General features: G+C 40.6%; 1 protein-coding gene across 1 annotated transcript in view; it reads left to right on the top strand.

The window, feature by feature from the left end:
* Positions 1–334: 334 nt before the first annotated feature.
* Positions 335–24963, top strand: part of GSAP (gamma-secretase activating protein) — a 49438-nt gene continuing 24809 nt past the window's right edge. Inside the window, exons 1-14 of the mRNA XM_064444217.1 lie at positions 335–518; positions 5123–5196; positions 9638–9694; positions 10391–10460; positions 10869–10925; positions 11058–11146; positions 11560–11629; positions 12732–12778; positions 14082–14186; positions 15102–15161; positions 15841–15884; positions 17486–17571; positions 22168–22245; positions 24502–24579. Coding sequence (XP_064300287.1) covers positions 434–518; positions 5123–5196; positions 9638–9694; positions 10391–10460; positions 10869–10925; positions 11058–11146; positions 11560–11629; positions 12732–12778; positions 14082–14186; positions 15102–15161; positions 15841–15884; positions 17486–17571; positions 22168–22245; positions 24502–24579 — 1000 coding nt within the window. The 5' untranslated portion in view covers positions 335–433. The remainder of the gene's footprint in view (positions 519–5122; positions 5197–9637; positions 9695–10390; positions 10461–10868; positions 10926–11057; positions 11147–11559; positions 11630–12731; positions 12779–14081; positions 14187–15101; positions 15162–15840; positions 15885–17485; positions 17572–22167; positions 22246–24501; positions 24580–24963) is intronic.

Raw genomic sequence — 24963 nt, forward strand, 5'->3', positions numbered from 1 at the left:
CTCCGGCGGCCGAACGACGGCCTTCGAGCCCACCTAAGTCCCGCGGTCACCGGGGCGCAGGCTGCCCGCCGCCGCGGGGCTCTGGGACGCCGCTCCCGCTGCTCCCGTCCCGCGGGGGGAAGCGAGAGAGCGCCGCGGCTTGGAACGGGGCCGCCGCGGCGCGACCACCTCACCAAACCCAGCCCAGCCCGCCCCGCCCCGCCCCGCCCCGCCCGCCACCGGCCGAGGGGGGCGGGAGCCTGCCCGGCCACTCCGCGCCGCCGCCAGCTGAGTGACACCCGCCGGGCCCAATGGGCGCCGAGGCGGCCCGAGCGGGCGGGTCCCCGGCGGCGGCCGCCCCGCAGGAGTCGGTGCGGTGGGGTGAGGAGCTGCGGGGCCGGAGCGGAGCGGGGCTGTCTGCGTCCTCGGCGGCCCGAGCCGAGCGGAGGGTGCTATGCTGCTTCACTTGGTGGCCGAGTTTGATCTGCAGAGGGACGTGGTCCCCTGGCTGGCGGCGCGGGGCTGGGCCGCGGCTCTAGGTAACGCCGCGGCGGGTGGTGCCGGGCCTCGCTGCGCCGGGGCCGCCCGCTCCGCGCTCGGCGGGGAGGGCCGCGGAGAGCCGCCCCCCGCCCCCCTGCGCTGCCCTTGTCGCGGGCGGAGGAGCCGGGCGTGAGGCAGGGCCTCCGCCTGCAGCTCCCCGCGGCGCTGCGCCCTGGGCCGCGCCTTCCCGTCAGGGCCGCGTCGCCCCCCGCCGGTGGCGGCCCCGGGAGTGATGGCGGCGGCGAGGTGCCCCGGCCGGTCCCCGGTGGAGTGAGCTGCGCCCGCCCGGGCCGCCGGCCGCGGGGGGCTGGTCCCGGTCCCTGGCTGCCCGGGGCCGGGGCGCCTGAGGCGGGCACGTTTGGTGCCTTCAGGGAGCTGCCGACGTGCCGAAGGCACCTCTGCGCGTCCGCCGCGCGCCACAGCTAGTCTCCTCCTGCCTCACACTTGCGTCTTGTCTTCCCTCCCCAACAAGACTTTCAGCACGACCCCTTGTCCCACGCTGCTCCCCTTTCTGGGGCGAAAAAAAAAACCCCAAGCCTCAAACACTGCTGTGTATGTGATAAATGAGTGCTAGTTAAAATTAAAAAGCGTTAGCTGCCACAGCAGTGTGCGATAGCTGGTGTAGCGAGTGCTTGTGGTAGTGGTTGGAAAAAAAGAATGACCCCACTGTGTTCTTGGCCATGTGGTTTTTTGCTTGTGTTCTTTATTCATTTGCAGGGCAGATGGCTCAGTTCTGCTTTTCAAAAGCTGATGGAAACCTTAGTTAAAAAAACCAAACCAATAAACCAAAAAAACCCAACACTAATAATTATTACTTCAGTAGAAATAGGTGGCTGTTGATGCACTGTGTGATGAACGTGAAACCTCAGCTCCTATGGTTGCTTTTAACTCAAAATATTTGCCTTGCATCCCACCTTGAGGGGCGGTTATCAGATAGCTTCATAAGAACTTGTTTGGATGTGAGCCAGAAAGTAGCAGCTTTTTTTGGTTTTATAAAAGACAATTATTTACCAAGACATCAGTTAAAAATTATTACACATATGCTAGCTAGTTTAGTGAACAACTGTTCAATGGCATATTAAAGGGGTCTGAGGTAAAATTCTGAGGTTCTCTACATATAATGGATTCATCTATGAATTTATCAGTTTATCTGTGAGAGTTAAAAACTGGCTGGACGGCCGAGCCCGGAGAGTGGTGGTGAGTGGAGTCAAATCCAGTTGGCGGCCGGTCACGAGTGGTGTTCCCCAGGGCTCAGTGTTGGGGCCTGTCCTGTTCAATATCTTCATTGATGATCTGGATGAGGGGGTTGAGTGCACCCCCAGTAGGTTTGCAGATGACACCAAGCTGGGTGGAAGTGTCGATCTGCTGGAGGGCAGGAAAGCCCTACTGAGGGACCTGCACAGGCTGGATCGTTGGGCTGGAGCCAACAGTATGAGATTCAACAAGGCCAAGTGCCGGGTCCTGCACTTGGGCCACAACAACCCCGTGCAACGCTACAGGCTTGGGGAGGAGCGGCTGGAGAGCTGCCTGGAGGAAAAGGACCTGGAAGTGTTGGTTGACAGCCAGCTGAACATGAGCCAGCAGTGTGCCCAGGTGGCCAAGAAGGCCAATGGCATCCTGGCTTGTATCAGGGATAGTGTGGCCAGCAGGAGCAGGGCAGTGACCGTGCCCCTGTACTCGGCACTGGTGAGGCCGCACCTCAGATCCTGTGTTCAGGTTTGGGCCCCTCACTACAAGAAGGACATTGAGGGGCTGGAGTGTGTCCAGAGAAGGGCAACGAAGATGGTGAAGGGTCTGGAGAGCAGGTCTTATGGGGAGAGGTTGAGGGAAGTGGGTTTGTTTAGTGTGGAGAAGAGGAGGCTGAGGGGAGACGTTATTGCTCTCTACAACTACCTGAAAGGAGGTTGTAGTGAGGTGGGGGTCAGACTCTTCTCCCAAATAACAAGCGATAGGACAAGAGGAAAAGGTGTTAAGCTGCACCAGGGGAAGTTTAGGTTGGATATTAGGAAAAACTTATTCACTGAAAGGGTTGTCAAGCACTGGAACAGGCTGCCCAGGGAAGTGGTGGAGTCTCCATCCCTGGAGGTATTGAAAAGAAGGGTAGATGTGGTGCTTGAGGATATGGTTTAGTGGTGGGCTTGGCAGTGATAGGTTAGCAGTTGGACTCAATCTTAAGGATCTTTTCCAACCTTAACAATTCTATGATTCTTCGTTTCTATGAATTCAATGAGTCAATTAATCTATGCATTTACGTCATAATGATCCCAAAATGGTGCTGACTTGTGTTTGGGAAAGGGACAACTCTGTTTAGCTTTTTAAAATGTAATACAGACTCTTTGTTCAGTATATGACCCTGGTCATGCAGAGTCAGAATAATTCTGGAAGGTGCATCTGATCAGATACCAGCATTGCTGATACCAGTGCAATTGCATACCTAAATTGCTTTTTAGCTTTTGTCTGTGTATAGTTTTTCCTCTGATGTAGTGCTGTTGTATTAGGAATGTGAAGGTGGGAGGTAGGAATTTGGAAACATTCATTTAAACATCAAAGAAATACCTATTCACAGAAAGCAAGTAACTTTTAGGAGTTACAGTACTTTTGTGTCAGTGGTTTCAGATTATAGTTATTAATATTTATTTTCTTTCCTGAGGACTTGAAAGCCCTTGATAGCATGTGAGAATTTCCAATTGTATGAGAGCTGGAAGTAGCTATGATGATGGGAGGGGTGTGGCAAGTGAAGAGAACCAGCCTTGTTCTCTTTACACCACTTGTTTTCGTATGTGCTGCATAGAATGGCCTTCAGGAAGTCAAACTCTGCGTTCTCCTGAGTATGTTGATAAGAGTCCTTGCTGGGCAGGCAGCTTGGGTTGGTTCTTTTGCAGCCCTTCATATTCTGGTCTCAGCTGTGGGGCTGAGGAAGAAGTGGTAATTCTACATGTGGAATTTTACTGCAGGATTTTCCAAGGGCAGGAATGATTGCCACTTCTTTGGCTCCATATTCCAACTGACAATGTGCAGTGACATAAAACTCACTTCTGACATGCAACTTTTTAAACACCTTTAAGATCTCTGTGTCTGAGATAGGTGATAGAGAAATTAATTGACATGGAGGTTTCTTGTGGACCACCTTCTCTAGCTAAACTGTGTTCTGAGGAAGTATTGTATGAGAGAGAAGTGTGGAGACTCTAGTGCTCATCTTGAAAGTTTGAGGTGGGGTTAAATTTGGGGAAGTTTCCACTAAAGGAAGAGCAGATACAGGGTTATGTGAGACTTTTTCAGGTGTCATTGGCTAGCCCTAATGTAGTGGTATTGTAGTATACTTTGAGTGCTCTGAAACCAGAAGGAAGTGATATGTTGTTGAATGTACACTAAGGTTTGTCATTGTCCTCCCACAACAAACTACAAAATTTATTTCCTTCTGGTAATACTTGTTAAAAGTTTTTTCTCATCACTGCAAGCTGTACAATCCAGTTCACGGTTTCAGGCTTGTGAAACTAAGTTTCACATGTCTTCCTTCTGTCAACGCCTTGTGATAACTGCAAAGTACGTAGTGTCGAACTTGACTAAATGCTTGCCCAGAGTTGTGGGGAATTCTTTTTGTTGATGCTTAGTGAATCACGGGCTACCCTTCTCTTAAAACTAGAGCCAACCTTAATAAGGGCAAACTTTCCACCTAGGGCTGTCGACTTTAATAAGGGCAATTTTTCCATTTCTTGTGAAAGTTCCGTCTGGGATAAACACATTTTTGGTGGCTGCAGCGATTAAAGAGCAGAAAAGCAGCATCAGGAAAGCACGTGTGTTTGTCATCTTGACTATGATGTTTTATATTGTTTTCTAGTGTTTTCCTTTTTCTTTTGCACTGCTTTGTCCAGGTGTGCTTTTCTTCTTCTGTGTCCATCCTGTCTTCCTCCTAATCTGTTTCTCTTTTTAATCCTTCTCTTTCATTCACACCCCACATCATATCTCTCATCTTGCATTGCTTAATTCCCTTGTACCTGTAGGTATATTGCACATATATATGGTCCTTAATCCTGTGGTTCTTGGGTTTTGGGAGGTTTGGGGGGCCAGGGGATGCTTTTGTAGAGCTAATCCCTGAAGATGTTTATTTCCAGGCATTTCTTTGGGATGTTGAAGGGGCAGGTAGGAGCAAGTGATGCTTTTCCTCAGGCTAGTTCTGTCTCCTTGTAGTGTTCTGGGGACTGGAATGCAATTTAACTGTTTGAACCCCATGTTGTGTTTAAAGGATAAATGCAATTTGCTTTTTTTTTTTTCTCTATGAATAGAAGATAGTAAAAAAGCACATTCCATTTTCATCACAAAAGGTAATGGCTATTAGAATCACAGTTAATGAAAAGTTAGGAGTTTATGTAAATAATTCTTTTCTCTGTGCTTTGAAACCACTTGACTATTTTGTGTTGATCAGATTTAAATCATGGTATAAGAAATATTCTCTCTCTCTTCCCAGAACGGAGTAATTTTGGCAAGTACAAAGAAGTATTTATGTGCAAAAATGTATTTAGTATCTTTGCTTAAAGTGTGTGTAAATTGTACAATGAACCAGCTCAAATGAAAATCCTGTGCCTTTTGATACTTATAATTTCAGACACCTCTGAGAATTCATCAGCGCTCTGCGTCATAAACGTTGAAAGAAATGGAAAAATTATTTATACCTGGAAGGTAAGTCTGTCTTGGAACTTAATAAAGATACAGCAGAGAATAACGCTATGTGTGTATCTATGCCTAATTGAGTCCTGTTGTTTAAAATTTTTTTTGCAGTGAGGGTTAGAACATGAAAAAATGACTGATTACAACTTGTGGGGTTGGGCAATGGGAAAATGCCCATCTCCACTTCAAAGGTTAAGAATGATGAAATGGAGGATAAAGTACTGACCTGATTAAGTCCATGGGGGTTTTGATGTTGATTTTTTGGGAGGGCAGAATCTCACCCTGAATGAAATGCCATTTCTTTAATAGGTAAGCTCTTCATAAGCAGCATATTCTTTCACCCTCAGAATTTCTCAGGGAAGTCTGACTATTAAATTTATGTGCACTGCTTTAGTTAAATATGTTTCCTCCTACCAATATATATGTTAAGAGGCCATTCATCTAACACTAACTCTGCTTTTGCCTTTCTTGTTTGTTACTTGAAGATGCATCTATAGCACTTTATTGCAAGTAGTCTGAAGTAACCATTTTCTCTTCGATGTCTTAAAGTGGATGGAGCTATCCTTTTTAGCATAGGATTCTGCTCTCCATGGCATATGTATAGCTTTTAGGTTGAAACACATGAAGTTCCAAGGGATTTAAAAATGGCTTGAGAAGGTTTCCCTTTGATGAGACAAGCTGTGGCTCTTTTCTGTGCATCGTGGAGAAATCTGTAGACCCAGCTGGGTTCTGGAGGAGCTTTTGAAGAGTACAGATTGGAGATAGCAGACTCCAGTAGAATAGGGCTGCCTCTTGTTCCCCTCCTGCTCAAAATGCTAAAACTCTCCAGCTTCCCTAAGGTTAAGGGAAGAGATGAGGCCTTCATCAAGGTATAATACACTTTAACTGTCGCTGGATGTTTCCTTTAGTACAAGCATAGGGAGGGGAGCCTGTACAAGACAACTGTAACTACAAAAACAACACTAAAGAATGAGTCATGTTTTTTTTGCATTGCTCAAAACTGTGGAAGGTTTTAATGAAAGTAACCCATCCAGCTCCCAACAGATCTGGTACTGCGTATGTGTGATGTTGCTGCTTTTTAGCATCTATGGAATCTCACACTAAGCTTTTTTGGGCTTCTGACAGCAGACTCCAACTGCCTTGTATGTTGTTCAGGCTCTTGTAGCTGGCATAAGGGGTGGGTTGTATCTCGAGGTTCACACATCTGAGCGTAGGTGTCTGCCTGGATGCCAGGTGTCGGCTCCCACTGTAGTCAGTAGTGATCTGGCCAGAACACTTGGTGGAGTTTAGAGAACTGGCCACTTGTGGCCTGTATTTTTGGAGGGGGAGCATGGGGTGGAGGAGGTGGACCAATGCCCACCAGACTCCATTGACTGAGTAGGCCAGTGACTCTCAGGAGGATTTAAGCACCTGGGCTTAGTTCCCTGAACCTAGAGGTAAGGCTGCATAGGAAGTCAGTGAAAATGTTCGCTGTGCTTTCTCTTCCCTAATTTTGGGAATAAAGTGACCTCTGCAGCGTGTGTGGTAGGAATGGCTGGATGACAAAGCCTGAGAACTGGAACTAGCAAACTGCACAGCTGTGCTGCAGTTTTCACGTCTCAAATGCCACCCCGAAGGAGATGCTGCTTTTATTTTCCTCTTAGCGCGATAAAGTAGTCTGATCCTCTTCTCCTGAGTGAGTCAGCCTGCTGAAGAACCAGCATCTATTTATTCTGTTGGGAAGGATGCTGACATATTTTGTTTGCTTCTACTGTAAGTGTTTTTTACTTGCTAATGGGCAAACTGGAAGATACTTCCTGGAGTTTTCTCACAAAGAACAAATACATCTTAAGGTGGTATTGCATTAAATATATGACGCTTCTCTGAGAGCGAAGTTGTTCATAGCGCGTGGTACACATTTCTTTCTTGGTTCAACAAAATTTCTGCTCATCAGCTGGAAGTGCTGTTACCCGCTTAGGTGCATTGATGTCAATGGGAGTCAATACTTACACGCTTGTCTGCATCCATGATAAGGAATGTGGGTACGTCTGCCCAAAGCTCATGTTAGCCTAGGTGGTTTGTATATTGGTGGGAGCACATGGTGGCCCAGGCTGTAGCTGCATAGCACTCACGCAGTGTTCTGAACAGGCTGGATTCTGAGCTGCTAATGCAGTGCCTTTCCTGATGGCCATGCTTTTGTTACATTAGTTATGTCTGTGTCCGCTGCAGTCATACCTTGGGACTACCATACCTAGCAGGACTGAATTTTTTTCTTCCTCTTTCTCAAGAGTAGAATGCTAAAACACAACAAGTGTTGCGGAGGATTGTGTGTCTGTCTGTCTTTTTGCACTTTGCTATTGACTTAACAGGGATTCAGTCCAAATGTTTCTTTTTCTGAAACAGTCCATTGACAACGTACGGGTATAGTTCTCTGGTTTTGGAGTTTACTGCAAACCTTTTAAGAGGAGTATCCATTCAGATTTACATACAAGAAAAGAGTCTTGGTGTATGCATCTTATCAAATGACAAGTAGTTCTAGGCCCCAATTGACACTTCTTTTAAATTTTTACAGACTTGTTCTAAAATATAAGTATTCCTTGCCGTTTGCTATTCTGTTCTGCTAATATACATCATCACACTGGAAAGCTTATCTGGGGAAGACAGACTGTTTTAAGTGTCTGCATCTGGTCTTTCTGTTTCCTTAAACTTACATTGGAAAAATCACAATGTAATTACAGCTTCTAAAAACTACAGAACTTACTGAGTTGTTAAGGCAGTTTAATAGCTCTCTCTTTTCTCCCTCTCTCCCTCCTTCATGATAAACTACTTATAACGAGTTACCACTTTTGCAAGACACAGCTATATGTCTGTGAGCCTTTCCTGTGGGTTTTATAGCAGCAAACTTTAGCTGTGACATTGTCAGTGAGGATAGTGCACAAACAAGGATATAAACTAAACTGAGCTGCCCTGACTTGTTTCCTAATAGAAACAAATAGAAAACAACCTTTGTCTGCTAAGTGGAAGAAAATCAAGTGCATCCTGCATGAAATCAGGGGAAGGTGGAGAATGAACTTTTATTTTCAAGCTTATTTTAGAGTATTGCATTGCACTGTAATTTTGACAGTGTCTGTCTTTCGTGACATTGATAGTTGGTGTAAAGGAAGACACTTAATGAAGTCTAGTGTCAGCGCTTCTATTTTGCAAGGCAATACAAGAATCTTTGGAGTAAACGTGAAAACAAGCATCTTAGCTCATGCACAGTTATGGGCACTGATGTGCTCCTGTTACGGGTCTTGTAAAGTATATTTTTCAGTAGCTACAGAGGATGTAGCTTTTCAGACACACTTGGAAAGAAGAGTTATTTGTGAAAGCACTTGCTTAATCTTAAATTAGGAAGCCTGAAGCCTGTGTCTTAATATAAAGACATTTTGTTTTCCTTGTTTAAATCAGAAGTCAAAGACTTTTGTCATTGCCAACAATAATGAGACACTCAGAAACAGACCCCTTAGGAAGAGAATACTCAGGCTTTTGTTTTAACTTCACAAAGCAAGATGCCGTAACTTTGTAAATAACCACAGATTTCTCCCCTCTCCCCCCAAGCTGTAGTTAAAAACAATGATGCTCACTGTTTGAGTACAAGCCCATGTGGCTGGATTTAATTTCAGCGGTTTAGTAATTTAGTGCCTATACCTAGTGTACATGAATGGACTTCAGCCTGATTTGATATACAATGTATGCTGCCAATCAGAATTTAATTTTTAAAATATTTTGAAAATGTAAAGCTTGGTAAAAATTACCAAGAAAACTTTTGACTTATATAGTCTTAGAAGTGCCCCAAACAATATAATTATACATTATGATCAATAAGCTAGAAAGGATGTGTATTATGTTTCCTTTTAAAGGCAGCAGGGTAATGGTGTCATCTGAGTGTGTGAAATATATTTAGCCTTCAAACAATCATTTCCTAAGGCAGAGCTGAAATCCTTTTTCCAGCCTGCAACCAGATCACTGGAAGCTCTGTTTGGTGATGTTTGATGTTTCTGTGCTCCCTTTTGGAGCAGTGACCCACCAAGTTGGTGAAGTTTGGAATACCAGCCTTAAATCTTCCAGGGGCCGTAGCATCACCAGTCATTCTTGTACAGACATCTCTCTTCCTGGCACTACTGCCTATAATTAAAACCAGCTCAGAACCAAAGTGAGAGAGAGGCACTTGGCTTATGCAATGGCTTGTGGGCTGTGGATTGGCCACATTTCAGCTTTATCCCATGTGTTAGTTCTAAAGGGAAAAAAATTGTTCTCTTTCTTGCCTCGCTTTTCTTGGAATTAGATAATTAACTGCCTGTTTATAGGACAGGGAAGTGAGATGTGTGTTGAGGGGCAGGGGGAAGAGGAGAGAGAGGTAGGAAAAAAATAAAAACAATGTTTAACTTCATATATGTTTACATTGCCAGTGCTAATTTGTTTTCATCCATAGGGAAATCAGAGAAACACTCACATTGGATTGTATGATCTTCAAACTAAACAGAATGAGGTGAGAGCAATACCAGGCTTCTCCCTGGTGAAGACAGTGCTGTAGTGTTCCAGATTTTGATGCCTTGCAACACAGTGTGTTACGTCCTTAAGGAGTATATGCTTGTTTGAAACAGAAGAGAGACGAGAGAAGGTATCTGAATGATGCTCAGCGGTATTAAGATGCAGAATATTACAGAGCATCTGAATGACTTGGGAGTAGTAAAGCATCATGTCTGCAATCTTTATTTCTAAACAAGAAATTCAAGCCCTTTCCACTCGTCTTCACACTGAACATGTGCGCTAAGAAGTAAATGTTTTGGGTTTTTTTTGTTATGTGTGCATCCTCAGCCTGTTTGGTGCTACCATTTGTAAGAAATTCTAAAACTGAATGTACTGTAATTCAGTAGCTGGAATCATGATAATGGGCCTTTGCAAGTGTCCCTGTAACAGGTGAAATTTCGTATTTACATAAAGGTCTGCTGTGCTGCTCTAGTGGCAGCACAGAGCTCAAAAGAACCAGTAAGAAACAAAACACTGAGAAAAAGGAGAAGTGGTACAACTGAGGCTTGAAATATGGTTCTTCTGGCCCTGAAATGATTTGCTTTAAAAATAAAAATGGTGTACTAGTCAACTGTGGTTTCCGAAGGAGGAGTAATTAGATAGTATTCTTTATGCAGTCTACAAAAATTATTAGTATTAATGTGTTTCTCTATAGCACCTCTATATGTTTGAGAAGGATCTACGCATAATCAGTTGTTCGGTCAACAATGAAAGGACGTTATTGGGTAAATATGTGTTTTATCATTAAATATCTTTGTGTCATGGTAAAGATGGTTTAGTAGGATGATACATTTGGGTCTAGAATTACTTAAATCTATTTTGTCCCATATGTTGCCCATAGCAGTCTATGCATTTCAGTGGAACCATCACCAAATAATGTAGGTGACAACTTAAAGACACAGCTGTAATGATATTGCTGTTTTAGTAAAACAAATCTAATACACACTGACCCTTTGTTCACTTCCCCCTCCTGCATTTATAGTCTCCTACATCTAGAAGAGCTTCTGTGGTTCCTTTACCGTACATGTTTTTGGTAAAAAAATTTGTGATGCTTGCTCTCAAGAATGTTTAATAAGAATAATACCAAATATACATGCTCACTGTGATTGTGTTGTGTGGTTTTTTTCCCTTAGCGGTCAGCTTCTGTCAATATACGGAGGAAGAAAGAGTAAGTCGGCTGTTACAGTCAGGTACTACAAGTGGATTGTTTTAATACTGTTAGAAATATTGTACACTTTTGCTTTTTTCCCTACGTAATTTCTGTTTAGAAAACAAAATCGTGTATAAAAAAGTATATTAGCTAAAACATGTTCTTTTTGCAGTATCCAAGTATTTAGCCTTGCTAATTGAAATCCATCCCATTAATAATGTGAGAGTCCTAAAGGCTGTGGATAGCTGTGTTCGAGTACAGGTAAATTGTTCAACTAATCTAAATATAAACCTTTTTAATCCACTGTGCTAGAGAGAAAAAGTGGTTGAGTGCAGGAATATCTCATGTTATATTGCAATTGTTACAGAGATAGTGTGCCTGTGTTTCTTCACAGAACGGAAAAAAAAAATGGGAAACTTCATAAAATGTTTGATGTAGAATATTTCTCTGACATGAAGGCTACTTTTTTGTTTCTGTTCAGTCCCCTGAAGCTTGCAATTATAGTGGTTGGTGACTACTAGTCTGTAATAACAGCTATTTTTATTAATTCAATATCATTAGTGTGCCTGTCTTAATTTAAAAATATTTAAATATCCAGCTAAAAAACCCCATTTTAGATAAGTGTTCTAAACTACTTTGGTTATTTACTTACTTTTGTGAAACTTTCTGTATAGTTTCTTTATCCAGCTGAAGGCAGAAATACTTCTACAGAAAGTCGCCTCTTGCTAGTTTCAGAAGATAAATGTGAGTTGATGTTTTGAAAGTACATTGTAATTCTTTTACTTTAAGATGATCGTTATAGATCATATTTTTGGTAGACTTTTATTGGAAAAAAAACAGGCAATAAAAGGGTGTGACCTATTCTAGGTATTCCAAACTTCTTTCAAAAACTGTATAATTCAATGGGATTTTTTTCGATGTTAGCAGAATGGTCAGCTTTGACTGCAATTATTTGCTTAGTTCATGAATTCATCAGTTATCTTTATTTCAGCTTTTTTAGAAATAGACTTTTATAGCTGCCTATGTAAATTCAGAGCAGATCAATTGACTATGGGAGATGGGTTGTGATTTTATGTGTGATGAGTGGGGTAAGAATAGGACAGTAGTTCCTTGGATTCAGCTAATTTTGCATGTTCAGCCTAATCTAATGGGAGGGAACAGATAGAGGTGAACACATGGATAGAGGTGAACACATGGAAAAAACTATTTACCCCTCTTGACTTTCAGTCTTAGAATGAGATTGCTTTTTCCATCTTTTTTGGAAAGGCCTATCTTCTCTGCTAAGCTAGAGACTGACCTTTAGGTAGCTGGGCTTAAGTGAGCAGAGTTCACCTCCTAATACATTTGCAGTGCTGTGAACTATATCAGAAACACTAACAACATCTGCTGGGTGAATCTTGCACCCTTCGCACAGACAAACTACCAATAATTTTTACAAATTGTGTGTGGAAAAGGACTGCGAGGTGGTATTCATGCTAGGAAGTGAAACAGGGCTAGGGTGTAGTCTTGGGCACAGACATGCAGATCTGTGTGCACTTTCTTTGTAAGTGTGCTCCTTGGCACGTTTCAGTTAGCGCTTTTCCTGTCGCTGCTGCACTGATGTGGGCAGAGAACTGCTTCCACAAGGTGGTATGGCTGAGGCTACCCTCGGCTCAGGAAAGGAAGAGAGTCCAGGCCTTTGCACAGGCACCTGTGTTTGTATATCACAGATTTCCTCTTATACCGAGTTGAACTTTCCTGGCCATAATGTGTTCTTACAGCATTCTAAGAGGTGAGATTGTTTAATAAGGTGTATAAAAGCACATAAAAATGTATGTTTGTAATGACTTTTTGATCTATTTTAAAGATATTGAACAATTTGACGTTCATGTGGTTGCAGAAGAAGACAAAATGGTAAGGCTTGAAAAATCTTGGGTATTGAGTTTTTTTGCTTTTGTTGAAAATTTAAACATCTCTAATTTTAGATTACTTTTTTTTAGTTTTACATATGGGCGACACAAAATATATTGAAGAAAGTATTGATAGTAGAGCAAGTCGTGCAGCTAACCACAAAGCTGATAGAAAAACCTGTATACCTTGTAATCAGTGAGGAAAGTTACTTCATTTATTGTTTTTTGTTTGTTGCTGAATATGTCTCTATGTTAGAAGTAAACAGTGTATATACATTTTTAAGCCATTTAAAATATTTGCAGAGTCACCTTCCTAACTTTGCGTTTTGGGAGTGTGTGTCTCTCAGTAAAGGATTCATTTTAAAAACAAGCAAACAAACAAAAGACACAAAACTAAGGTACACTCCAAGTGCTGTGAATGTTCCAATCTCCTTTTCCCCTCATCTCTTCTTCCTATTTTTAACATGAATTTGTCTTCAATAAATTGTAGATGTAAATTGTAGATGTAGACTTACTGTTAATAAACATACATCTAATATAGTAAAGAATTGCGTCACAAAAGCCAGGGTTTTGCTTTATGGAGACAAATGTAGGCCTGGAATGAAAAAGTTAAGGTCCTGATTCTCAGTCACTTTAAAATCTTTCATGGCTTTCTCAAAGTTTGTAATTGATTTTAAAGCAGATGGGTTTTAGATGCTAGACTACAGCAGTGGAGTAAAGACTAAGAGTGTAATCAGAAAAAAACCAGATCAAACTGATGTCCTTTGGACGAACAGATTTGTTTTGGTTGACATGAAATCTCCTTCCGTCTTTTAAGAGTGAATTAATACAATTCCAACAGTTTTCCACAATTCTAGTCCTTTCCCTACTGCTGGTACCCTCCATCATGTGTCTGAGACTTTGGACAGAAATCTTTTTTTGGAACGAACGCATCTTCCTTCAGTAGTTCATGTAGCTGGTTCTGAACTGTCTGTGGTATTTCACTCCTCTCCCCTTCTCTGTGATGAATAGTGCCATCTGTTTTGCTTTGTTCACTTTGAGCAGCTTAAGTGATGAATTTCTTGCAAGCAAGGAAATCTCAAACAAAATATTTGATACTAAGCGTACCCTGAAAACTGTGCTTCTGATCTCTTTAAACTGAGCACCCTGCACACAGCAAAGGTGGACTTGGTGCAGCTAACAGCATATTCCCTCCAAGCATCTCAGTATTTGTACCTCTTCTGTTATTGCTTTTCTCTTTAAAGCACAGACTGTGCCTAATTGTTATATAACCTTCTTTGACAACTTCTAATGTTCTTTCCCTTGAGGTGATTCAAAACTCAGGTCAGCTTCCAAGAGCCAGAGTTGCAGATGATCTCATTTGGGCACAATGGGATATGATGGAACAAAGGCTCTTCTACATTGTTCCAAAGGTGAGATGAAAGTCATTCGCATAGTTTTTGTTCCTGACTGTCTCATGACAGCAAAGTTTTGAGTGTGTGGGGTAATAATAGCGTTTCCCATTATAGTAGTCTGTCTTGTTCCTACCTCAAATAACCTAAAGCAAAAGCCAGACTTGCCGTAACTGCTGTTTATGCATAGTAAAGTGGAAGATGGCTGGTGGTCTTAGTGCTTTCTGTAAAAAAGGGCGGGTTTGTTAGGTTTTCTGGCTGTAAAAAGTTCTTTTATTCAAAAGGATCTAAATCTACAAAAAACTGTCATGAGAATTCACACCTAGAAAGTATGTTGTACACAGACTTACCACAGAGTGACCAAATGAGGGCAGGTTCTTGGCTAGAAATGCTGAAACTCTGTGTTTGGTTTTTTTTTTGTCTGAGGGACTATTTGCACTTGATGTATTCTATGTAAAAGAAAACTGATTTTTCTTAACTCTTCTTAGCCACCAAAAAAATATGAGTGTTAGGAAATAACAGGAAGTGAACTGTGATGGAGAAACATAATCCTGTTTTTGTTTCTGAGATACCCTTTCTGAACTGACCAAAATAAGATACAATTCCTTTTGCCATACAGGTAGTTATGAAAATGATTTTTTAACTTTCTGAAATGTGTGTGTGTATGTGTGACATGTAATGCTGTGCTTCAAGTGAGGGCCCACGCAATTATAGATGATTGGCAGATAATGTTCTGGGACAGGAAGGAAGCATGTCATGGTGCTATTGTGGGGGGTTATATGTGGTTTTTAAAGTTGTCTTTTGTCCCCTAACTTCTGCATATCTGTTAGCAAAGCAGGTTGAGTGTGGAGAACGGTGTGAAGTATCCAGTACTTTTCAGTCTATGTGATATGCTTTCTATTTTACCAGTTACAAAACACATCCTCTTAATTCCAGGAATCAACGAGTACTTTAAAATGTGTCCAGTTTTATCCTGATGAAAACTTTAACTCAGTAGTAAGTCATGAGTATTTTATTATACAATGGTTTTGTGTGGGGTGTAATTATGTGTTCCAGGCACTGATACAGAGATCTGTTTCAGTGTCTTTTATTACCGTAATTTTTGCAGAGGTAAACTAGGTTTTGTTTTTCTGTTTGGGGTTGGTTTTTTTTTTTCATGGTATTCTTTTCAAGAATATATTCAGGTTCAGATTGTGCCATGGTAAGGTAACTTCTGTGGAATTGCACAGATACTGACCTAGAAGTACGTGATGTTCATAGTTCATAACATTATACTGATCTTGTACTCAAATATTGAAAAGCAGGGTTATCAAATGCACTAGACAAAGAAGCCATGTACTGATTTTATGTCAGTTTTAAGTGAGACAGGAAAATCTGTTGCATCCAAAATACAGAGAACAAAAAATTACAACTGTTGAACATGTAATTGTTATTAGACTTTTGTCCCAGTGACTGAAATTTACTCTAATGCAGGGTTAAACATATCATGATTTCTTTTCTTTTTTATTTTTTAAAGAAGCTATTTTATGGGGTTTTTTTGGTGACTGTAAGGATTAGAAGAGGATAGATAAACTGTTAAAATGTTGAATCTGCTGAAATGTGAGTTTGACACATTTTACTGGTCTGAAATATTAAGTCACTAAGTAATAGGTTTGTTTTTTGTTTTGGTTAACAGCTGGAATCACACCTGGATATTTCTGTAAATGACACACAATTAAAGTAAGTTTTAATGATTTGTTTTGCTTTCCTTTTAATATATAGGATAATGTTTTACAAACCTAAGTGACATTTGTCCAAACCACAGTATCTTTGTTTTCAGTTGCCTACATGGTACTGGAACATAAGATTAATCTGAACATAGTGTCCAAACCTCCAGTTTGTTTAATTTTCATCAGGGTCAACTGTAAAATGTAATTTAATCCTTGACTGCTTTTTGGTGCCATTTAGAAAAATTATTTGTCTGAAGAGCTAGCTACAGATTAAACCGTCCTTCCTCTGAGTATTCTGTACCTATTTAAATTAATGTGTTTTAATCTTGGGCATGTTGTAGTGGTGATGTCAAAATTCCTATTGAGGGAAGCTCTCAATTTTTAATTGCTGTTACATGTTTTACTGGGCAGTTAACCAGGTCAGTAGCTCCTTTTTATAGTCTATGAGACACTGCCTGTACCCTTTTCTCCTCCAGCATCCTATTTCCAGGCAGCCTGCACTTTCAAAGGCTAAGATTCATGTGATTTTTATCTGTATCTACTGTGCACATGACTGCATCTGAGCCTGTGTCCTTAAGGCTCCCTAATAATTGAGGAAAAACTAGTCAGGATGGCCTGACTCTCTGTCATAATTCATTTCATCCTCATCTATCTACAGTGAGTTGAATTTACATTCCAAAAGGGCCTGTTTCTCTTTGTGAATAAAAAGGGAGGCCAAAGCCTATCTGTCAGATACCAATAACTGAAAGCAGTTGAGTTCCGCCCTGCCCAGACTGTGGCTCTCACAGAGTCTTAGTGTTATGCAGAAGGCTCAGTGTGGTGCTCCTGCATGTGCAGGTTGCCCTAAACGGACAGTGTATCCTCTTGCAGTTAGTACTGAAAAAGTCCAACTCTTGTAAGAGCTTCAATGCTTTTTTTTTTTTTTTTTTTTCAAAATTATTGCAGAGGACCTAGGGGAAAATTCCTACAGGATCAAATTGCTTTCTGGAAAAAAAGCCCAATCACAAAAAGGCCAATGCAGATGGACTGCAATCTTCTGTTGCATGTTCTGCCTGTCAAAAATAGGACTTGTAGATTTTAAAGAGATGTAAAACCATTAAAGCACAGGCAGCATGACACTGAAAAAGAATGTCATGGTAAACAAGTTCCATGCGAGTGTGATTTTTGTGCTTTCCTTTTCAAGTATTTCTGCTGAAATTAGCGTGCCTAGTTGCAGATTATAATGTGGCTTTATAGACATAGGAATGGTAGAGTTAGGCTACAAAGCCTTTGAGTTCTCAGGTATGATGAATGTTTGGATCTTCAGTACTTCATCAGAGCTTACATTCACTTCAAATATAGGTGTAGTTGGGCTATGCTGCTGTAAGTGAATATGAAGTCTGCAGTGTAATCAGGACTGTTGGTTTCTGGTAACAATGTGCAGTCTTGGAATTTTAATTTCTAACAGCATTGACAGATTGGTTAACACCTAATTTAATTTGCATTACAGAACATTTGATTGTAATTTAATTAGTATGTTTTGATTACATAGTGACTGTTCTCATGATCTTTGTGTTGTGATGAATCTCTGTAGATGAAGTGATTTATTTAGTGATCTTTATTTGCTCATAGACTTGTGAATTTTGGATATGATTACTGTCAAGACGAAGATGTTGCATCTAAATATTTGAATCTTCAGGTTTTTACAAGTAAAGAAGGTAATGAATAAATACAAGTATTGTCAAAATCATCTCCACTAGTAATTACCATGCAGCGCAGCCACAACTGATTATTAAATTTCTTCTTAAGACATATATATTTGTACTTTTTGTGTGGTTCTTTTTTTGTATTAGTGTAAGACTTTTATTCCTTTAGAGTATTTGTCAGGTGACTGTGAGGAGAGGGAGAAGGCACTATTTTTCATATTAAGTTTTTTTACCCTCTGAAAGCTGCATTCCAAGTTAAGCTGAAGAGTACCTAGGGTTTTATATATCAACACCAACAATAAAACAGTCACCCAGAAATTTTCTGGTAGCCCAACTTCAAAGAACTGGTATCATGCACTTATACGGTGAAATATCTCAGTCTAAGCACACTAGCATTTTCTGCTGGTTTCAGAACACAGGTGGTACCAAAGCATGGTTGTGTATTACATTAAAGCAATTTAGTGTTAAAGCTGAACAAAAATGTGTTAGAAAGTAAATTCAAGGAAGGTTTTGGCTAGGTCTGTTGTCTGGGCATCTGACAGTGTATAATTGTGTTACAGAGTGGACATGTGTAAGTGGAGCATGTGCAATACAGATTCTAAAAGCTTCATTATTGGTGTTAGTATGTGATACCTGGAAGGTCCGAGTATGTGATACTTAAGTGTTTAGTATATGTATAATTCCTTAAACTTAAACCAAAAATGATCCTTAAACCTTTAGGATTTAGGAGTCTCCCTGTATCCTAATGCATGCCATGAGATATTTTTTTTTTCATTAAAAACTGGTCTCAAGAGGCATCTGTTCATCAGAGATGCCTGCATTTTCAGCTTCTAAATTAGACCATGCTGCCAAGCAGAGATGTTATCTGATTAACCTTTGAATAGTCTACAGAGTTACAGAGGGATATAATCTTTTGCAGAAGTGGCTTTACATGTCACTTCTTCAGGTGTGCTGTATGCACACAGGTGAATTGCTGAGGTTTTTGCCAGTTGTGTTGAAATGACCATTAATGTAAATCAAGTGAAATACAGTTTGCTTACATAGATTTTTTTTCTTACCAAAGCAGACAGCTCACAGAGGGAAAGAATTAGAGAATTAGAAATAAAAGAAAGTGAAGTTTCTATCTACCAAATGTAGATTAGGCTACTTTTTCTCTGTTAGCAAGACAGACGGCTACTTATACAAACAGCCTGTCCAATAATGGAAAATACTATTGATTTGTATATATATATTTCCTTTTAAACATATACTTCTCTAGGGTTTGTTCAGATTGAATCACCTCCTTTTACTTCAGGGTGAAATTCAGTCTTTCTCCAACAAGACTGTTGTTCGGTTACCCTGAGGTAAAATGTTCTTTTCCATCTGGCAACACAGTGTTTAAGTTCGGTGTGGAACCTTTCACATGCACTTTTTATTGCACTTAATGTAAAACACATAATTTGACGATTAAACTTACTAAATGAGATTATAGTATGTGGCTTTTCACTGAATGTTGTTTGAAACTGAGGATTACTTTGCACAACCTGTTTTGAGTAACTGACAGTTTGGAGCAAATGGTTTTGGCACTGAGACCATATTTAGTTGTCAGAGAACACTGTGGGTAATCACACTAAAGTTCTCTTTTGTGCCTCTTGTTTGTGGTGATTTACAAAACTGGACTGCAAGCTCTTTGGGGCACAGACTGTGCCTTCTGTGGAACTGTTGGCATGCTTGAAATATTAATGCAGATATCCCTATTTGTACCATTCGGACATCTCTGGCAAAGAATAATTGGCATCACTTCAAAATGGAATATTCCATGCAACTTCCCATTTAATAAAACTGTTATTGACTACTGCCAATCTGAAGTCTGGATGAAATCACTCTTCCTTTCTCAAACTTCCGCAGTAGAAGAAAAGTAGCCCTGTTCCTTATACTCAGCAGAGACAAAATGCCTCCAGATAAAAACCCCTATGTACTTCTAAATTAGCTGAGATCAAGTAGTTATAGTCTCAGAATTAACTTTGCATGTCCAGAATTCAGTGGTTATTTAAACAACACTGGACTGTTAGGTTTTCTTAGCACTTTAGAAGTACTTTTCAGTTAAATTTGCTCAGTATTAAAAAAATGCAGGCAGTGAGATGACATAAACCCTGGATTACCATCACCTAATTTTACCTGCCTAAAAGTTAATCTGGACTATATTTATAGAAATAGACATCTCCAGAGGATGATTGCTTCTATGCGTAGTTCTTCATTTGCTGTATAGGTGTCTAAATGAGAGGTGTTTGGATGGCTGAAGTTAGGTGAGGCAAGTTGCTCTTAAGCCAGTACAACTAGACAAAATGCCCTGGTGCAATGCTGTATTTGAATTGTGACACTCAGATGCCGTGGTGAGGTGTAGGCACAGCCTTATGTCTTGTGCTTCTGCCTGAACAGAAAGGAGGAATTTGAACTTAAAGTTTCCTAGTGAAAACTTCATGTATTCATAAATGACTCTTAAAATTTCAGTATTATGATTTTTATTTATCAAGTGACAGAGTTGTAATTGTTGTTCCCCTATTTCTGCTGAAAGTAGAAACTCGCTGTTACCATGTACGAGTAGAACTTAGTTTTAAATGCTTCCTTTTTTTACTTTGTTGTGGTTGAGATCTTTTTTCTCTTTCATTTCTGAAAAGGTAGGAGTCCATCCAAGTATATCTTCATGTGAATCTTCTCACCTTGTGGCATTTAGCTACAGCTCTTACTGTTTGCAGACGATTTTGAAATGGACAGTGTAGAAGACCTGGTTCTGCCTCCACATGAAACACCAGTTAGGTGCAGTAGGGTTACAAGCTTTCCCTTCATCAGCACAACCCAGCTCTAATTTGCAGAGAGCGCTGGTAAGGGTAGGAAAGGAATTTGTCCTATATTCTCAGTCTCTGGCTGCTTTAATGGAATTGCCAAGATGGTATCAGATGCAACATTGCTTGGACACTTGCTGATCAGAGACTGTCATGTTTCTAGCTGTATTAATGCAGCACCATTCGATATTTTCAATATCAATTGAAATCAATTGATCCCAATCAAGTTGAACACAATTTGATAATGATGTTATTCTTAGTTCAGTTTGACATTTGTGCCAGCATCCTAGACTTGAAAGAGGCACATCCTATTAATAGTCCCCCATAACACTGTTTTCATGATCGGCTTGCATATGTTACCTACTGACACTTCAGTCTGAACAGACTCACTTGCATGTTGCGTATTTACAGAACAGTGTATACACTAGCCTCCAGCATACAAGGACGAAATTTGCAGTGTTGGAAGGGAGCAGTTGATAATAAAACAGCATTGTGGGTTGCTGGAGCTTTTCCAGTCTTCCGCATGAGTCCTGATGCTGCTACTTTAAAAATTATGTGTGCTCTGAAAGATGCCAAGTGCTCTGGCAAAATGCCCTGTCTGTTGTTTAAATGACTCAAATATAAAAAAAAAAAAAGTGTAGCAAACAATATTCAATCAGCTAAGAATAAGCAGAAAAAAATTTGCATCTCAAAAGAAAACGTTTACCTTCCCCCGAAGTGTGAAATGCCTCGGCCGTATCTGTATCACAGCTATGGGTCAGCCTTGTGGTCTGAGGTACAAGGCCCTTAACCAAGTAAAATACCTTGGTAGATGTGCTTTTTTTGTACTTGTGCTTTTTCAACATTGTGCCTTCTTTTCTGTACCTTATGTATATAAACCTTTATTTTGTGCCTTTTTTTTGTGTACCTTGTCTACCTAAACCTTTATGTTTTTACAGAACAGTATCTATATTAATATTATATTTTTTTGAAGTGGTAAACTTTCAATAAAGGTAAAAGGTGAATGGTCATAGTTGTGGCCCAGATTTCCCAATTGTAGTGGGATAATGTGCTTTGGAAGCTGTTTCTAACATGAATGCCAAAGCAGCTTGCCAAAGCATCAGAGTAAGTGGATTAAAGTTTTTGTAAGAGATGGAGGGAGGTCTATCGTCCAGTGGAGTCAAAACAGTATCAGTCTGATTTAGAATTAGGCTGGGGGCGGGGACCACAGAGTACCTTGGTTGAAATAAGCTTGTGCCAAGGACTGACTTTTCTCCTAAAAAAGGAATTAACAGCTCTTTGGGTGGGAAAGGGGAGAAGTGACTATCATTTATCATTGCTAGCGTGAGAAAGCTCTAGTAGTGCATCGTGCTGCTGCCGATATGAAATTACTTAGAAAGCAAACAAACTGCATTCTGCTTTGTTGTTCTGTGCGGATTTGACAGTCCCTGAACAGAAGATATCTAGAGATTGAGGCAGTCTCTGGAGAGAAAAGCTTGATCAGTTTCCTGGCTGCTACCATGATTTCTACTGGGAAAGGCTAAAAATGTACTTTTCCTGAAAAGAAGAACTGGCTGTGTCAGAACTCAGGTTTCCATTGTGCAACATAACCTCCTCTGGTCTCTCTTTTGGTTTGACTAGGCAAATGATGGTTAGAGATATGTAATACATATTTCTGTAACATTTAACTTTTTTAAGAGATTATTTTTAGTTACTAATTTGACACAGTCTTGCTTTAGTTTTGTGCAGTCTAAAGATGTCTAGGTATTCAGGTGGACAAGTGAATTTTCCTTTTTTGTCTTTTTAGGAGGTTTGTGTGTGTGTTATAGTCTAGCTTCTGATATTCCTGATGAAATAATGTACTCCATATATTTTTTACATAAAGGTAAGATTAACCTGTTAAGTTATGCTTTATTTTGGAGAATGTCACTTTGCTGAAAGAGTCACTGAATGCCTTGCAAAACAAATAAATACCAAAGTCTGCAGACAATAAACTACTGTGGCTGGTGTTTAAAGACAGCAGCTGCCTTTAGCTGCAAATTTGACTTTCCTGTTGTAGACTTCCTGCCTGACGCTGAAGGAGTAGCTTCAAACCACTGGCCTCGTGTGTGGCTATTAGTTTGGTCCCATATTTCTAGCCAGACTTTCCGGCATGCTGAGCACAAACATCAGTGAAATCTGTGGGAGCTTGCAGGTGTGTTGTACTTACGCATTCAGGAATTTTTATGGGAAATAGAGCCAACAGCTCTTAGCTTGAATGTCATTTAGAGATTCAGTTCTACATGTCATTTTCACAGCAGGAGAGGTGCAACACCCACTGACTGTAGGAATAGTTGCTGTGTAAGTGGTGCTCTGGCTCTTAAATTAAGACGTATGGTTTTTTTCTTGGAAAGAATAAAGAACACTATTCTGATCAGAATAAAATTTGTCATTAGCAAGATCTTTCTTGTTTGATACATGGAGGAGGGAGGCAAATTCTTTCTCAGTTGAGAATCTGCATCGTATGGAGTAACCGTGCTCGAGTGGACAACATACCTTTTTTAAGTGTTTACTTTCTTGTGTCAGGAAACTTTTCATATGTCAGAGCTGCACTAACTTGTTGCTTTGCTGCTGGAACATTGTTGGATTGAATGAACTGAATTTTTGTGCTCTTGAAGGCACTAACAAATTGGAGAAGTCTGTTCTAGGCGTGGCAGCATTCTGCATTGTATTGCCATGAAGGGCTGATTTCCCCAGATATACTTGATGTGTAGCTGAAGGGTGCTTTGCTGCTTGGAGCCAACCATGGCCCTTGTACATCCCTATCTGCACCAGGAAGAAAGTGAGGGTAAATATGGTAATATTGACCAGCTGCATCTGAAATGACCATGGAATGGAGTTGTTTGGTGCAAAGCTGGTTGTGGATTCATGTAAGATTCATCAGTCATACAAGAGAATTCTAAGACTGGTCCTGAGATGACTTACAGAAGCAGCGGTATATCAGGTCCATAAGCCACATTTTGGACACATATAAGGAGTTCAGTCTGTGCTGCAGCATCTGTAAACTTGGAAGGAAGCTTCCTGCCCCCTGTTAAAGCAGTCACTTGATGTAGCATAAACACAAAAGTCATGATGTTGCAGGTATACTCTGCAGTGCTGGTATTAGCTTGTGTGTGTTTGCGTTAGCACGTAGCAGGGTGGCGATGATGAGTATACTGACTCATTATAAGCAAACTTCAGTCAGTATCTTGTGTGAAAAACTATTTGGTTTAGCTACTCCTTCATCTGTAGTGGTCCTGTTGGTCTTGGAAGTCTAATTTTTCTCTTTTTGCAGCATGGATAAAGTATACCGCTCTGCTAGGGTCAGTTATCAAAGTCCTGGATGAGTGGCTCATGATCTACTGTTTTTTGTTGGTGGTCCTGTAAATTGTGGATCTATTGTCTTATCTTGAATTTTCATGCAGTATTAAGTAGCATTCTGACCATGACACCATTCAGCTTATAGGCTACTGCAACATGGGCATTTGGAGGCTGATCATTGTCTCCTTAGTTATTTTAATCTTCAGCTTTTCTCAGCGATTGAGGAAGTATGAGGGCTCTGTGTCATTCTGACTGGATGCCAGAAGAAGTATGGTGCAAGTCTAGAATAAAATAACAGCTGTGCTGATGCAAAGCCCATGCAAACACAGCAGATCTGAAATTAGCCTATGTTTAAATGGAGCTGAACTAAATTACAGGAATAGGGCATGCAGATAAACAAACTGGAAATTCTTTAAAGCAGTTGAAAGACCACCAAAGTGTGAAGCACAGCTACATAAAGGATTTGTGTCTGTATTTTTTTTTTTTGGGGGGGGGGAGGTGTTTTTACACAAGCTTGCTCTGGGATGGAATGCTTCTTTAAACACAAACATAGGCTGTGCAGTGCATGGCCAGTTTCCGCATACTAAAGAACTGCATTGTGTGGGTGCAGGTCTACTTAGTATGCAGCAACTCTGTTTAGGGTGAAGTAAATCTGTCTGTGCAGACAGGCCCGTAAAACAGTGTAACATATCCCTGGTTGGGTGTATTGGCACTGCTGAAGTTCCTAGCTGTGAAGTCATATTTGGCTTGTAACAGATGGTGTTTATTGTTTGGGATTTTAAAAAGTATTATTTTTCCCCAGGTTACAGCAAAACTTTTAAAGTTTCTCTAGAAAGAACAGAATCTCATCAATTGAAGGAAGTGGCTTTTATGAATCTTGGTAGGTTACTTTAGTTACTTCCCTGAGTGACTGCCATTCTCTGTCCCCTGTAGGAAGACAAACGGCTAACCCTTCTCTAGAAGGAAAGGATTTTTTTTTCTTGACTTTAAGTAGTTGTGTTATTTTGCTGCCTTTTTTTTTTTTCCCTTAACTTCTATATTTGGCATTTGATACTGCAAGACCTCACTATTAGTAAGCAACTTCCTCTGAAATTGCCTCAGAATCTGATCTGGAGATCAGCTGCTGAGTTCATGAGTGTCTCAAGCCTCTTGAATCCTCCCCTGGAAAGTCAAACGTATTGCTAGTGTTTCCTGTGTTAATACAACAGCAGCTTTTAATTAACTCCTTTTATACTTCCTAGATATAATCAATTCCATCAGAGAG

This window comes from Phalacrocorax carbo, chromosome 1, assembly GCF_963921805.1.
Source record: "Phalacrocorax carbo chromosome 1, bPhaCar2.1, whole genome shotgun sequence".
Taxonomy (NCBI): domain Eukaryota; kingdom Metazoa; phylum Chordata; class Aves; order Suliformes; family Phalacrocoracidae; genus Phalacrocorax; species Phalacrocorax carbo.